The sequence below is a fragment of the Coregonus lavaretus genome, assembly GCF_964263955.1.
Source record: "Coregonus lavaretus genome assembly, chromosome: 1".
In the NCBI taxonomy this organism is placed as follows: domain Eukaryota; kingdom Metazoa; phylum Chordata; class Actinopteri; order Salmoniformes; family Salmonidae; genus Coregonus; species Coregonus lavaretus.
The window spans coordinates 39,174,171-39,191,762 of NC_139988.1; the positions used below are offsets into that span (position 1 = coordinate 39,174,171).

At 41.4% G+C, this 17,592-nt stretch overlaps 1 protein-coding gene across 1 annotated transcript in view; it reads right to left on the reverse strand.

Moving 5' to 3' along the window:
* The window catches only part of LOC311127854 (glutamate receptor ionotropic, delta-1-like), a 481,343-nt gene that overhangs the window by 32,877 nt on the left and 430,874 nt on the right, over positions 1–17,592 (reverse strand). The window contains exons 9-12 of the mRNA XM_084159745.1: positions 15,972–16,073; positions 13,451–13,648; positions 12,449–12,770; positions 6,300–6,438 (exon numbers count right to left, since the gene is read on the reverse strand). Coding sequence (XP_084015871.1) covers positions 6,300–6,438; positions 12,449–12,770; positions 13,451–13,648; positions 15,972–16,073 — 761 coding nt within the window. The remainder of the gene's footprint in view (positions 1–6,299; positions 6,439–12,448; positions 12,771–13,450; positions 13,649–15,971; positions 16,074–17,592) is intronic.

The following is a 17,592-nucleotide window of genomic DNA, read 5'->3' on the forward strand; positions in this document are numbered from 1 at the left end:
GGCAGCCTCACCGCTACTACCTCCCCTCAGACTGACCATCAGATGCAGGCCATCAGTCCAGAAAAAAATTCTAATGATTATGCTCACTCAGCTGTGCCTCACAAGTAATACAACAAATGATCTATTACCTGAGTGATCATATACCTACATAAAAAAATATATATAATTTCAAAATGGTCTGAGAAGAACAACTTTGGCAGGGCAAATCAAGCATAGCCAATATGCAGTGATAATGTATTGGGCCTGTAGCCTACTAAATAAACCTCATTGCTACAGAACTGTTTTTAATTGGTTAATGTTGCATTGGCTTACGTTTTTTAAGTCACATTAAAAAAAAATCTGAGCGATAGATATCTGCTTGCATTTTGACTCAGAAAGTGATCTTGACTCAGAAAAGGTTGGTGAGGTGACCACTGGTTTAAATGGACACGTAACATTTGATTTATGATTTTTCAATAACTCAGCCATCCTTTGACTAATTGCTTAGCTTTTTGTGTGCATATTAGCGTATGTGCTAATATGCATCTACTGGTATAGTGTGGCCATCTTTGTGTGCATCAACATTATTTCCTCAAACTCTATAGGGACTATTGTGATGAGTGCAAATACCAAATTCGGAGTGAATCTGACATTTCTTCCTAGAGAAGAAGACTTTGTTTGATTATTTTAAGCGTTATATTGTAAAAATTAAAGTTAATTGTTAATATTTTCTTGATTTTTTAAAGATATCAATGCTAAACTTAACATGGTTCATCATGGTAATGTCTTTGATGACCCCCAAAAGCCTCATGTTGATAGGCCATTGTTGGATTTACAAAGGATTTAAATGGCAAGTCAAATCCCTTAGCTTTTCTCAAACTAAGTTAAGAGATGTACCTTGGGCCTACATACCAAATTTGGTGTTATTTGGATTTACAGATGTAGGATCTTAATTTGAGCCAGTTTGCTATAGCAGGAAAATAATCCTGCAGTAAGATGAAATGTGAATTATTATATGGATTACAATTAATGGACATGTTTTGTAGGGGTTGATCTATTTTTCACTAGGACAAATCAAGTCTGAGATTACAAAGTTGAAATTCCAAACTTTAGAAGTTAAAACTCAAATACACTGAGTGTACAAAACATTAGGAACTCCTTCCTAATATTGAGTTGCACCCCAATTTGCCCTCAGAACAGCCTAAATTCGTCGGGACTCTAAAAGCTGTTGAAAGCGTTCCACAGGGATGCTTTCAACATGATGGAGGAAAATCTATCCTGATGGAATTTATGGGTCCTTGATGTAAATTTGTTCAGCATGAGGAAAGACACCTACATTCAACGTTTCAAGTCTGTAGGTCAAACGGGGTGACGGATATGAGGGTTTAAGTGAGACTGCTTATAACAACGCCACCTATAGGCCAATCGTTGCCATTTTATTTAACCAAATTACTCATGGCCTCTAGTTTCTGTGTGCCAAATTAGAAAGTAGTTACCAATCTATGCTTGAGTTATTTGACCATGTCAAGAAAAAAACATAGAATAACAATAGGTTTCACAGCTTTGCTTTGAACCCCTAATAAAACACATTACAAATGTAATTCAGTAATGAATCTACTCCAGTGTAATTTGTGCACTGTACCATAAGTTTGTTTTTAGATAAAGTACATGCCAGGAGAAGAACGCTAATTGGACAGGATTATTGTACATATACAGTCAGGTCCAAATGATTGGCACCCTTGATAAAGATGAGCAAAAAAGACAGTATAAATTAAATAATACAAATACTGAGCTACACTGAGTGAGACATGGATTGTGTATGTGTGTCATTCAGAGGGTGAATGGGCAAGACAAAATATGTAAGTGTTCGAACAGTGTATGGTAGTAGGTGCCAGGCACTGGGTTTTTCACACTCAACATTTTCCCATGTGCATCAAGAATGGTCCACCACCCAAAGGACATAGAGCCAACTTGACACAACTGTGGGAAGTATTGGAGTCAACATGGTCCAGCCAGCATCCCTGTGGAATACTTTCGACACCTTTTTGAGTCCATGCCCAGACGAATTGAGGCTGTTCTGAGGGCGAAAGGGGGTGCAACTCAACATTAGGAAGGTCTACCTAATGTACACGCAGTGTATATTGTATGCTCAAAATAATGGGAAAATTATATGCTTTAATACTAATTCAATTGAGAGAAAAATTAAGAGCTTTTGTTTAACAAGTAATAGAAAAATATCTAAAAAAGATAGGGGTCAACATTATTGGCACCTCTAATTCCTTTCAATACCTCACCTTGCGAGGATAATGGCACTGAGCCTTTTTCTCAAATGTTTTATGAGATTGGAGAAGACATTTGGAGGGATCTTACACCATTCCTCCATAAATAATCTTTCAGATCCTTGATATCCTTCGTCTGCACTTGTGGACTTCCCTCTTCAATTCAAACCACAGGTTTTCAATGGGGTTCCGGAGACTGAGACATTGCAAAATGTTGATTTTGTGGTCAATTAATCATTACTTTGTGGATTTTGATGGGGGCTTGGGGTTATTGTCTTGCTGGAAGATCCACTTGAGGTCAAGTTTCAGCCTCCTGGTAGAGGCAACCAGGTTTTTGGCTTAAATGTCCTGGTACTGGGTATATTTCATGACCTTAACAAGGAATCCAGCACCATTAGAAGCAAAATAGCCCCATAACATCAAAGATCCACCACCATTTGTTACAGTAGGTTTTAGGTTCTTTTCGGCATATTTTTCCTCTTTTCGACACCAAACCCACCACTGGTGTGCATGGTCAAAGGGCTCTATTTTCATGTCTCAATTGGTTAGAGGAGCATTTGGAAATGTTTTGGTGAAAACATTCCTAACAATCCTGCTATTATGAAGTGACTCAATACCGTCTATTTTGGTAAGGTTTCTCTAAGGGTTGAATCAAAGGGTCATTTTACTGTGCAGGTTTTCCTCAGTGCATTTTTGACTGTATTCCAGGCCAGGTCTAATAACTTGTCAATTGTCTAATATATGTTTTGTCTGCCATACAAATGAACCCTGGTTACTATGAGGTAATTAGTGAATCAGTGTGATTAGAGGAGTTTCTCATATTGTTCTGCAGAGCGACAACAATCTGAAGCAATACATTTAATCCCAGTCCTTTAATCTCACCTCTCCACACTGAGGCATGGTGATTACACTCTCTCTTGTTTAAATCATGAAGTGCTTTGAGAGACTAGTCAAGGATCATATCACCTCCACCTTACCTGTCACCCTAGACCCACTTCAATTTGCTTACCACCCCAATAGGTCCACAGACGATGCAATCGCCATCACACTGCACACCGCCCTATCCCATCTGGACAAGAGGAATACCTACAGTGGAGAGAACAAGTATTTGATACACTGCCAAGATCTCGCGATACATGGCCCCATCCATCCTCCCCTCAATACGGTGCAGTCGTCCTGTCCCCTTTGCAGAAAAGCATCCACAAAGAATGATGTTTCCACCTCCATACTTCACGGTTGGGATGGTGTTCTTGGGGTTGTACTCATCCTTCGTCTTCCTCCAAACACGGCGAGTGGAGTTTAGACCAAAAAGCTATATTTTTGTCTCATCAGACCACATGACCTTCTCCCATTCCTCCTCTGGATCATCCAGATGGTCATTGGCAAACTTCAGACGGGCCTGGACATGCGCTGGCTTGAGCAGGGGGACATTGCGTGCGCTGCAGGATTTTAATCCAAGACGGCGTAGTGTGTTACTAATGGTTTTCTTTGAGACTGTGGTCCCAGCTCTCTTCAGGTCATTGGCCAGGTCCTGCTGTGTAGTTCTGGGCTGATCCCTCACCTTCCTCATGATCATTGATGCCCCACGAGGTGAGATCTTGCATGGAGCCCCAGACCGAGGGTGATTGACCGTCATCTTGAACTTCTTCCATTTTCTAATAATTGCGCCAACAGTTGTTGCCTTCTCACCAAGCTGCTTGCCTATTGTCCTGTAGCCCATCCGAGCCTTGTGCAGGTCTACAATTTTATCCCTGATGTCCTTACACAGCTCTCTGGTCTTGGCCATTGTGGAGAGGTTGGAGTCTGTTTGATTGAGTGTGTGGACAGGTGTCTTTTATACAGGTAATGAGTTCAAACAGGTGCAGTTAATACAGGTAATGAGTGGAGAACAGGAGGGCTTCTTAAAGAAAAACTAACAGGTCTGTGAGACCCGGAATTCTTACTGGTTGGTAGGTTATCAAATACTTATGTCATACAATAAAATGCAAATGAATTACCTAAAAATCATACAATGTGATTTTCTGGATTTTTGTCTCTCACAGTTGAAGTGTACCTATGATAAAAATTACAGACCTCTACATGCTTTGTAAGTAGGAAAACCTTCAAAATCGGCAGTGTATCAAATACTTGTTCTCCCCACTGTATGTAAGAATGCTGTTCATTGACTATAGCACAGCATTCAACACCATAATACCCTCCAAGCTCATCATTAAGCTTGAGGCCCTGGTTCTCAACCCCGCCCTGTGCAATTGGGACCTGGACTTCCTGACGGGCCTCCCCCAGGTGGTGAAGGTAGGAAACAACATCTCCACTTCGCTGATCCTCAACACTGGAGCCCCACAAGGGTGTGTGCTCAGCCCCCTCCTGTACTGTTCACCCATGACTGCGTAGCCATGCACGCCTCCAACTCAATCATCAGGTTTGTAGACGACAAAACAGTTGTACAGCATCCGATGTCACAGGAAGGCCAAAAAGATAATCAAGGACAACTACCACCCAAGCCACTTTCTGTTCACCCTGCTATCATCCAGATGGCGAGGTCAGTACTGGTGCATCAAAGCTGTGACCGAGAGACTGAAAAACAGCTTCTATCTCAAGGCCATCAGACTGTTAAACAGCCATCACTAGCAGAGAGAGGCTGCTGCCTACATACAGACTTGGAAATCACTGGCCACTTTAATAAATGGAACACTAGTCACTTTAATAATGGCATTTTAATAATGTTTACATATCTTGTATTACCCATCTCATAAGTATATACTGTATTATATACTATCTATTGTATCTTAGCCTATGCCGCTCTGACATCCATATATTTATATATTCTTATTCCATTCCTTTACTTAGATTTGTGTGTATTAGGTATTTGTTGTGGAACTGTTAGATATTACTTGCTAGATATTGCTGCACTGTCGGAACTAGAAGCACAAGCATTTCGCTACACTCACAATAACATCTTCTAACCATGTGTATGTGACCAATACATTTTATTTTATTTTATTTTACAATAAAGAATGAGAAGTAATTATCACACTAGTTTTCATTACATTTAGTTTATGGAAGGATTTAAGCAAGCAAATGTTGGCTGATGGGGCTTATAGGATTTATTGATTAAATCATTCCTGCCATTTACACAAACTAGTACTTTGATTTACACACATGCACATATGAACGCACACATGTACACACACAAATCTTTTTCCTTTTTTCTAGAGTCTGGATTTGGCCCCAAGACAATACAGAAATATCTTCCGTAATTTTCTCCTTCCTCTGACTGTGTCATTTCCACTCTACACAGCTATACAGAGACACAATAATAGTGTCTGAGCAGAAGAAATATGTGGTCCTCTGTAGCTCAATTGGTAGAGCATGGTACTTGTAATGCCAGGGTAGTGGGTTCGATCCCCGGGACCACCCATACGTAAAAATTTATGCACACATGACTGTAAGTCGCTTTGGATAAAAGCGTCTGCTAAATGGCATATTATATTATATGTTGTCTACTAATATTTCATTCTTGTACTAATGGGCACGGTGTTTGTGGGTACAGATGATTGAACAATAAGCTGTGATATAAAGGATCTAGGTGCTATTTAGCATTCTCCCCGGAAACCTACATGTTCTATTTGGAGAGGAGTGTGCTAAATTGGATTTATTAACAAATAACATTTGGACTGAGGAGGGCTAACTTGTTATAAGGAGTGGGTCAGGAATTACAATTGTCTGTCATAGTGTGTGTGAATCACACATGGTCCACATTTATGGGCTTGTATAAGAGAGACAACTTGTCAACAGCCTGCCCAACTTGAGTTTATTGGCATGTCTAATTCTGCCTAAATGGGTGAGATCTAACCCACAAAGACAAATAACACCAGGAAATTGGCTGTGCAGGTCAGTGCTGGAAAAGGTAAGACATACCAGTATCCTTGCCAGTCGAAGACACAGGGTCGCTTACCACCAGGAAATCATCACTTCAGACATTGAGTCTTGAAGATGGAAGGATACACTGTACAACAGGGTTGATAATTGTTGATAACGTACCGTACAGTGTTGTCCATGCGGGACACCGTGAGGTAGGCTGCCAGGTTGGCCGTGTAGGAGGAACACACAATGAGGGTAAAAAGCCACCAGCTGCCCATGACGATACGCAGAGCCACAGAACCCAGGATGGAGTCTCCCCCTAGAAACACAACATAAGTTAGAATGTACTGTATGAAGTCTTGAACAATATTATGTGGATTTGATTTATTGTTTGTGATATCACAACTTATTGCACCATCGGTTTTGTTTTAGCCTGTTGGTCCTAATGATCGGGTTCATTTTTTATAATGTAACTGTATTTTTCAGGACCTCTTGAAAATGAGATCTCAATAAATTATTCTGCTCTCTCTCGCCCATCCCTGTATCATAGCACTTCATCACTCCATCGTACTCTTTCTGTCTCTCTGTCCATTTCTGTCTGAATTTTGCTCTCTCTCTTTAACCCCCTTTCTACCAAATACTTTTCCTCTCATTGTCTCTCTAAATGCTCCTCCACATTCCCACTGTTTGCCCAGGCAGCTAGCTGGCTCTCTCTCCCTGTAGCAGGTCTAAGCACTCTGTCTCCACACATGGCCTAACTTCACAGAAAGCGGACGAGGAAATGTCAATGTGAATTATCATTTTGAAGAGTAAAGCCACAGAAATGTCATCTGAGAGATTCAGGCTGTGAGAAAAAAATAACATACATGTGTCTCCAAGTGTCACTATCAATGATGTACCCTTAGGACTGCTTCAAAAAGAAAAAGAAGAAAACCAGAGTAATATTGTGTTCATGCCGCACTTATGCCAAGGTCAAGAGGTTCTATATATTTATATTTTATAACAAAGCTCTGCCAAGATTTAGAATGCCATTATGTAAACCATCAGTTCCCAAACTAGGGGTTGCGACCCCATGTGGGGTCGCCTGATATGATAATGGGGTCGCAGGAGAATTATCAAAATCCTGGTTAAAAAAATATATAGATATATATAGACAGAATACCAGCTGACTGCTTCTTCCCTAAATAGTTATTGCATAGTTTGGAGCTGTGCTTTGGGTCATTGTCCTGTTGTAGGAGGAAATCTGCTCCAATCAAGCGCCGTCCACAGGGTATGGCATGGCATTGCAAAATGGAGTGATAGCCTTCCTTCTTCAAGATCCCTTTTACCCTGAACAAATCTCCACCATGCCTCCACCATGCTTGACAGATGGCATCAAGCACTCCTCCAGCATCTTATCATTTGGTCTGTGTCTCACAAATGTTCTTCTTTGTGATCCGAACACCTCAAACTTCGATTAGTCTGTCCATAACACTTTTTTCCAATCTTCCTGTGTCCAGTGTCTGTGTTCTTTTGCCCATCTTAATCTTTTATATTTATTGGCCAGATACAGCTTTTTCTTTGCAACTCTGCCTAGAAGGTCAGCATCCCGGAGTCGCCTCTTCACTGTTGACGTTGAGACTGGTGTTTTGCGGGTACTATTTAATGAAGCTGCCAGTTGAGGACCTGTGAGGCGTCTGTTTCTCAAACTAGACACTCTAATATATTTGTCGTCTTGCTCATTTGTGCACTGGGGCCTCCCACTCCTCTTTCTATTCTGGTTAGAGCCAGTTTGCGCTGTTCTGTGAAGGGAGTAGTACACAGCGTTGTACGAGATCTTCAGTTTCTTGGCAATTTCTCGCATGGAACATTTCTCAGAAAAGAATAGACTGACGAGTTTCAAAAGAAAGTTATTTGTTTCTGGCCATTTTGAGCCTGTAATCGAACCCACAATTGCTGATGCTCCAGATACTCAACTAGTCTCAATCAGCACAACAGTTTTCAGCTGTGCTAACATAATTGCAAAAGGGTTTTCTAATGATCAATTAGCCTTTTAAAATGATAAACTTGGATTAGCAAACACAACGTGCCATTGGAACACATGACTGATGGTTGCTGATAATGGGCCTCTGTACGCCTATGTAGATATTCCATTAAAAATCAGCCGTTTCCAGCTACAATAGCCATTTACAACATTAACAATGTCTACACTGTATTTCTGATCAATTTCATGTTATTTTAATGGACAAAACAATTGCTTTTCTTTCGAAGACAAGGACATTTCTAAGTGACCCCAAACTTTTGAACGGTTGTGTATATATATAATTTATATATATATACAGTGAGGGAAAAAAGTTTTTGATCCCCTGCTGATTTTGTACGTTTGCCCACTGACAAAGAAATTATCAGTGTATAATTTTAATGGTAGGTTTATTTGAACAGTGAGAGACAGAAAAACAACAAAAAAATCCAGAAAAACGCATGTTAAAAATGTTATCAATTGATTTGCATTTTAATGAGGGAAATAAGTATTTGACCCCTCTGCAAAACATGACTTAGTACTTGGTGGCAAAACCCTTGTTGGCAATCACAGAGGTCAGACGTTTCTTGTAGTTGGCCACCAGGTTTGCACACATCTCAGGAGGGATTTTGTCCCACTCCTCTTTGCAGATCTTCTCCAAGTCATTAAGGTTTTTAGGCTGACGTTTGGCAACTCGAACCTTCAGCTCCCTCCATATATTTTCTATGGGATTAAGGTCTGGAGACTGGCTAGGCCACTCCAGGACCTTAATGTGCTTCTTCTTGAGCCACTCCTTTGTTGCCTTGGCCGTGTGTTTTGGGTCATTGTCATGCTGGAATACCCATCCACAATGCATTTTCAATGCCCTGGCTGAGGGAAGGAGGTTCTCACCCAAGATTTGACGGTACATGGCCCCGTCCATCGTCCCTTTGATGCAGTGAAGTTGTCCAGTCCCCTTAGCAGAAAAACACCCCCAAAGCATAATGTTTCCACCTCCATGTTTGATGGTGGGGATGGTGTTCTTGGGGTCATAGGCAGCATTCCTCCTCCTCCAAACACGGCGAGTTGAGTTGATGCCAAAGAGCTCGATTTTGGTCTCATCTGATCACAACACTTTCACCCAGTTCTCCTCTGAATCATTCAGATGTTCATTTGCAAACTTCAGATGGCCCTGTATATGTGCTTTCTTGAGCAGGGGGATCTTGCGGGCGCTGCAGGATTTCAGTCCTTCACGGCGTAGTGTGTTACCAATTGTTTTCTTGGTGACTATGGTCCGAGCTGCCTTGAGATCATTGACAAGATCCTCCCGTGTATTTCTGGGCTGATTCCTCACCGTTCTCGAGATCATTGCAACTCCACGAGGTGAGATCTTGCATGGAGCACACATCTCCCCAGGCCGAGGGAGATTGACAGTTATTTTGTGTTTCTTCCATTTGCGAATAATCGCACCAACTGTTGTCACCTTCTCACCAAACTGCTTGGCAATGGTCTTGTAGCCCATTCCAGCTTTGTGTAGGTCTACAATCTTGTCCCTGACATCCTTGGAGAGCTCTTTGATCTTGGCCATGGTGGAGAGTTTGGAATCTGATTGATTGGTTGCTTCTGTGGACAGGTGTCTTTTATACAGGTAACAAACTGAGATTAGGAGCACTCCCTTTAAGAGTGTGCTACTTACCTCAGCTCGTTACCTGTATAAATGACACCTGGGAGCCAGAAATCTTTCTGATTGAGAGGGGGTCAAATACTTATTTCCCTCATTAAAATGCAACTCAATTTATAACATTTTTGACATGCGTTTTTCTGGATTGTTTTGTTGTTATTCTGTCTCTCACTGTTCAAATAAACCTACCATTAAAATTATAGACTGATCATTTCTTTGTCAGTGGGCAAACGTGCAAAATCAGCAGGGGATCAAACAAATTTTTCCCTCACTGTATTATAATATCATCTTTGTATCTTGAAATCATTGTAATGTGGTTAACCTTAAAAATCAAAATGCAACTTATTCTAATCTAAAACCAGAGTGCCCTTACATCGTGGGAAAAGGCTGCACTTGACCGTTTCACTTGAATCATTCCCATGGTTAATGGCTAGGCCCGCTACGCTATGAAACCACACACTATTGCAGAGACTGATATTACAGGCCGCAATTGATATGGTGAAAACAATGTGTGGGGAAGCAGAGGCACAGAAACTCACATCAATACATTTGTCAGATAACACTGTGAAACTAAGAAATTATGCTATAGCTAGCAATCAAGAGGAAACTCTCCAGCTTATGCTCTCCAAATGGACGTTAGCTGTGAGGGCCGAGATGCCGATGCATTGACTTTTGTTCGCTACATGTCGGGGGATGCTATTCACGAGGACATATTGTTCTGTCTCACGATACCTGAGCATGAAACGACACAACGGATGTTTAGTGTGCTGCGTGGCTATATTGACGAAAAACAGATTCCATGGGATCGAATGGTGGGCTTTTGCACAGATGGGGCTCTATCTATCACAAGATGACGGGCAGGCTTCTGCACTCTAGTTAGGAATGTGTGTCCCTCTGCCATATGGACGCATTGTATGATACACCGTGTACTGAACACAAGCATGAAGGGGAAATACAAAAACATTCTACAAATGAGTGACCGAATCAGTGGATTCAGAGGAAAGATTTCTTATTGGAGAGAAATCCGTTTGACTGTGATCCTGGCTCAGTTGAAAAGCTGATCAAGCTGTCATGTGACCGAATGCTGCATACAACGCATTCATGGGTCAATATGGAGGAGTTTTGGTTCCTGAGCATTAAAACTCATGGTACCCTTCGCCAGCTCATATCTGTGTGAAGCTGGATTCAGTGCTCTCATCTGCATTAAAACCAACTATCGATCCAGGTTGGATGTGACAACAGATATGAGGTGCTCACTGTCGACCACGACCCCTGACTTTGAGAAGCTCCGACGCGACATTCGTCAAGCACATGCATCTCATTAGTGGTGGTGAAATAAGAGACATTATGTCAGACTAATTTGCACTTGACTGTCAGAGCCCCACATTAAAAGTATGTGATGGTGAGTTGAGAACACTATCAGAAATAATGTTAGAATGTTTTGCAATTGACTGCCATAGCCCCGAATAAAAAAGTTAACATTAGCTGCTAATTACATAATTTTTTTTCACACGGTTGGGGTCGCACTAATTTTCAGATATCAAAAAGGGGTCGTGGGCCAAAAAAGTTTGGGAACCTCTGATGTGCACCTTCTCACAATCATCCACAGTGTCATTCATATTTATCAACACATTTACGTCATCCTCCAAAGACATGTGAAAAGGTGAACAAGTGAAAATATAATAAAGCGAGGATTCCTAAAATGTTGTGGCCGTTTTTGGCTTAAAAAGGCTGCCGGCAAAGTGCTAGACGCCGTTGAGGGTTTAACAGTGGTTGCTGAAGTAGTCATTTATTCACATCTGAGATGCCTGGACCGGACCAGACTAAGAAACCTGATATTATTTCAGTCAAAGGCACCTATAAAACGCTATAGTGGGAAATGGGCACCATTCTTCAAATGAAACAACTCTGTGCTACCTGTATGTGTGGCATTCATAGGGACATAACAATAGCCTTTTCCATTGCTTTTATGTCTGGCTATAAACTGATTCTTTCCATAACATAGACTGACCAGGTGAATCCAGTTGAAAGCTGTGATCCCTTATTAATGTCACTTGTTTAATCCACTTCAATCCGTGTAGATGAAGGGTATGGAGACAGGTTAAAGAGGGATTTTCAAGCCTTTAGACAATTGCAACATGGATTGTGTATGTGTGCCATTCAGACGGTGAATGGGAAAGACAAAATATTTAAGTGCCTTTGAGCAGGGTATGGTAGTAGGTGCCAGGCACACCGGTTTGTGTCAAGAACTGCAACGCTGGTGGGTTTTTCACGCTCAACAGTTTCCCGTGTGTATCAAGAATGGTCCACAGCCCAAAGGACATCCAGCCAACTTGACACAGCTGTGGGAAGCACTGGAGTCAACATAGGCCAGCACCCCTGTGGAATGCTTTCGACACCTTCTAGAGTCCATGCCCCGCGAATTGAGGCTGTTCTGAGGGCAAAAGGTGTTCCTAATGTTTGATATACTTAGTGTATATCTGTCTATCCATCTAGCCATATATGGACCTATCTATCTTTGTGTCATATTGCTGCCAACGGTCAAAAGTCAGTGTTTTGTTGTCTGTGATATTGTAACAAGTAAGCATTTCACTGTATATGAAGCGACTTTGATGCAAGATGCTGGTGTCCCCTCTTTCCCTTTGTGTGATGCCACAATACCAAGCTCACCTTGCTGCACAAAAGCTCCATAGACAATCCAGATGGCGCTCTGGAGGGAGGTGGACACAGAGGTGGCCTGGTGTCCCCCTGGGGGACGGACCGACTGGACCCGCCTCAGGATGAAGATCATGACACTGACCACGGGGATAGCGGCTGCGATGCATGCCCAAACGGCCAGGTCAAAGGGCGCCAGGAGAGAGAAGATATTGATCTTCTCCTCTGACTTCCTCATCAGAATCCCCACAGAGTAGTCCAGGTAGCGCTTGCTGAAGTCCACCACACTCTCCCTCTCTGGAGTTATGGTGATGGCTGATACTGCCAAGTCTGCTCGCTGTGGATGGATAGAGAGATAGATCAGTTACAGCCTTGAAAATACTCTGTTTGTTGATGTTTGCCATTTTATGGTCACAGAAAAAAGTTAATAACACTGTAAAATCGCTCTTTGTACTGTTATATGGGCTTGAAACTAGAGCGTCACGATTTTCTCCTCTGTTCTTTTTTTCTTTCACACTTCTTGTTCTATTTCACACAGCAGAAGGCCATGCAGACCAATAGAGGCCGGACAGATTCCACATGCCAATTAACTACATTATTTTATTGTAAAGCTTTATTGTAAAGGCTAATCTCAAATCACAGACTTTCAGTACATTGATCACGTTGCTAGTATCTGTTTTTCTCATTTCACAGCAGTATCAACACTCTTGTAATGGCATGGTTTTGGACACCTGCTGCTAGAGTGGGACCCTATGACACAAATCATGTCTGGATTGTTGGGATAAACACTATCTCTTTAACTCAAGTCCATAATCAAATATAATTTGTCCCTATCTATCTTTCCATGAAGACCCAAACTATAATGGACTCCACTGTGTCAAGGCTACAGTCAGCTACCCAGGGAGGAGAGAACTGCAGCAATTGGGAAAGACGATGTCATCAGAACAGTCAACAGCAAACTATCAATAAACCTCCAAAACAAACAGTACAAACTCCAGTTGTGATGGACAGACTTACCTTACTGATGAGCTCTCCTATAATGCCGTTCCAGGAGCCGTTGGAGGTAGGGGTTCCATACTTTCCATCGGCCACCTGGTAAATCTCATACTTGAAGCCCAGGATCTTGCCCAGAGCATCCAGAACATCAATGGAGAAGCCTTTGTAGCGTTTAGGCTGCCCAAGAATGTTTTCAGCTACCATCACAAAGGGTTCCTCCTGTTGGATAACATATACAACACAACATCAGTTGGGTTTAGAAGTTCAACTTTACTTTGACTAAATGCCTTGGCTCAAAAACATACAGACATAGAGTATTCATGCAGCCAAAGTTTAAACGCTACTGTAAATTTGACAAAGTGTCTGTGTGCATTATATCACAGTCCCATCAGGCCAGCATAGTTCATAAACTGGTCCAGTTCAACCGACAGGTAGAACAGTATTTTTTTCATTTTGAACTTTATGAAGACCAGCTGCAAGTCAAACTTCATCTTCATAAAGAGTTTCCTGGGTGTCTGTTGACCTGTAACACCCAGTGCTGTGGAGACGTGTGACACTTAATCAGGCAGAAATTCCCACTCTAAATGTACTGAGGCAAACCATGGCTCTTCTTTATGGGAGAGTGTCAAGGCTGAATTGAATGGGTGGAAAAGAGAGTTGAGGAGGAGAGCTGCTGGGGTGGGTTGGAAAAACGACATGAATTAAGGAGACCTGCCAAGAGGGAGCCGAGCAGAACTTATGTGAATAAATATGGAGCAGGTAAATCTTGTGTGAAGAGAGAGAGCAGAATGGTAGCGGACAAGCAGCTAAAGAGCTGTATTGTATGGTTTCCCTTACAGAAAAAAACACATCATTTAACATATGGAAAATCATATTATTTCACGTGAAATTTTACACATTTTACATCATGTGAAAATGTGTTTTTGGAACAATTCACGTGATCACATTTTCACGTGTAGTTTCATGTTATCCAGCCTGGTCTCATAGGCGTAACATAGTAAAGGTAAATCCGAGACGCTCAAATTAGTATAATATGTTACGTTTGGTATGGTTACATAAGACAGATCGTTACTTAGGGGTGGATGGGTGGGAGTATAACGCAAACATCAAATCTCATCATGGCCAACTTTTGCATTTTAGCTAATTATAAATTGTTCAACTACTTCCCACTTTTTAGCTACTTTGCAACTACTTAGCATGTTGGCTAACCCTTCCCATAACCCTAAGCTTAACCCTTTTAGCTAACCCGTCCGCTAACCCTATCCTTAACCTTTTTAGCTAACCCTTCCCAAATCAATCCCAGAACAACAGCAAAGGACCTTGTGAAGATGCTGGAGGAAACAGGTACAAAAGTATCTATATCCACAGTAAATTGAGTCCTATATCGACATAACCTGAAAGGCCACTCAGCAAGGAAGAAGCCACTGCTCCAAAACCGCCATTAAAAAGTTTGCAACTGCACATGGGGACAAAGATCGTACTTTCTGGAGAAATGTCCTCTGGTCTGATTAAACAAAAATAGAACTGTTTGGCCATAATGACCATCGTTATGTTTGGAGGAAAAAGGGGGTTGCTTGCAAGCCGAAGAACACCATCCCAACCGTGAAGCACAGAGGTGGCAGCATCATGCTGTGGGGGTGCTTTGCTGCAGGAGGGACTGGTGCACTTCACAAAATAGATGGCATCAAGAGGAAGAAAAATTATGTGGATATATTGAAGCAACATCTCAAGAAATCAGTCAGGAAATTAAAGCTTGGTCGCAAATGGGTCTTCCAAATGGACAATGACCCCAAGCATACTTCCAAAGTTGTGGCAAAATGGCTTAAGGACAACAAAGTTGTGGCCATCACAAAGCCCTGACCTCAATCCTATAGAAAATGTGTGGGCAGAACTGAAAAAGCATGTGCGAGCAAGGAGGCCTACAAACCTGACTCAGTTACACCAGCTCTGTCAGGAAGAATGGGCCAAAATTCACCCAAATTATTGTGGGAAGCTTGTGGAAGGTTACCCGAAACGTTTGACCCAAGTTAAACAATTTAAAGGCAATGCTACCAAATACTAATTGAGTGTATGTAAACTTCTGACCCACTGGGAATGTGATGAAAGAAATAAAAGCTGAAATAAATCATGCTCACTACCATTATTGACATTTCACATTCTTAAAATGAAGTGGTGATCCTAACTGACCTAAGACAGGGAATTTTTACTAGGATTAAATGTCAGGAATTGTGAAAAACTGAGTTTAAATGTATTCGGCTAAGGTGTATGTAAACTTCCGACTTCAACTGTAACTGGAGTCTCTCGTATTTACGTAAATAATAATATAAAATGCTCTTAGACCAGGTTGTCTTATCACATTAACTTGACATAAGATCATGTGATCATATGAAAATATTTGTTTTTTCTGTTAGGGTGGAGTTTATGTCTTACAGATGTCGTAGATCCACAGAGCCAGATGAAGAAGAAGGACAAGGTGACCAGACAGAGTATAGTAGCATCAAGTGGCAAGTTGGTATAGAGTTGGTAGTGAGTAAGCACTTACTAGTAATGTTACCACCTTGACGGTCACTCCTTGCATGCCGCTCTCTATCCGACTCTCCTTTAGACTACCGTTCAGCCCACGAGTTGAGTCCCAAGTCGCCAACTGAGAGAGAGGATGGGAAAAGGAGACAATATAATTAAACAATCTATTAATTTCAGTGAAAACTCAATGGGGTGTGTGATGACTAATCTAATCACCATTGTTTGCACACAAGACTCACTCACTTTTAAGAATTGCAGGGAACTGGCCATGCAAATATATGAGCTGGTCACCAAGGCAACAAGTGCAGCTTCTAGCATGGTAACAGGGTCCTCTTTCTAAATACCACATCAGTCACACAGCTTGTAACCATACTGAGGTAGTATGGACACAGCAACATATCATGGCAATGGATGCTGATTGCTAGAGTTGAGGGTGGTGATGACATTGATGGTGATGATAATGAAGATGACAATGCACTGCAAGGGTTACAAATAAAACAAAAACATGATTACATTTATCTGAGAGAAATATAATAGCTAGATCTGCAGAGTGAAACATTATTTTTCTAATCTTTCACAGAAACAAATCCACATCCTCATGCGCCTTCACTGTGCTTCACCTAGTGCAATATAATGCATTATGCAACCAATACAAAGCCATTAATGCCAGTTTGACCTTGAATCTCTCTGGTTTGACAGGATGACAGGCAAGGAAAGCAGATAATACACATTCTATTAGTTTAACCACCTCACTGAATCCAATCATGTCATACAGCTACAGCATCAAGACCATCACTCTGTTTTGGCTACCTTTTCACCTTACTGGGGAAGTAAAAGTTTTTCTTTCCTGTTAAATTCTTAATCACAGCTGCTAGCTGGACAAAGAACTGGCATATCTTTGGTAATAGCCCGGGGACCAAGCTGACATGACAAAGAGCTGGCCTTAGGCCAGACACCAGGTCTGTACCTAAACACAGAGCATAGCTCAGTCATCCACATGCAGCATGCCCTCTCTGCACAGCCCTCCTGTTGCCTACAGGCTATTACAACAATGTTGGGCCAAAATTAGAATGGACAGATAGTTTCAAAAGTAATATAAACCACTTTAATTATTAGCCCATTACAAATCATGTTAATTTTAAAATGTTATTTGGTTTGTTTGGTTTGTTCCAATCACAAACTTTTTCCACTTTCTATAAGACTAGGACATTTGAATGAATGAATTGGCTAATTATAGCAACGCTTTATTTCACTAAGTTAATCCCTTTTAGCACTATGCCCTGTAGTCCACTATTCAAACTAACCCATTTCTACAAAAAGTTTGTAAGGATCATGGAGTCTTTGTTCTGTGCTTTAATGTAGTCTTTGTTCTCTGCTTTAATATGACACACAATCATACACTGAAGTATTGCCTATTGTCTAGTATTATTGATGAAGAATGTTGTAACACACTGTGCAACAGAGTGGACCTTCCAGTGCAGGAGACCTTACAACTTCCATTGACAATGAAGGGCATCAGTAACACAGGAGAGAAGAACGAGAAAGAGGAATGGGAGATCAAAATCCTGAACCAAAACTTCATGGGTTATTTTAAGACTTGGGAATTTCATCACAAGCCCAACTCTGAACATTGAAGGCTG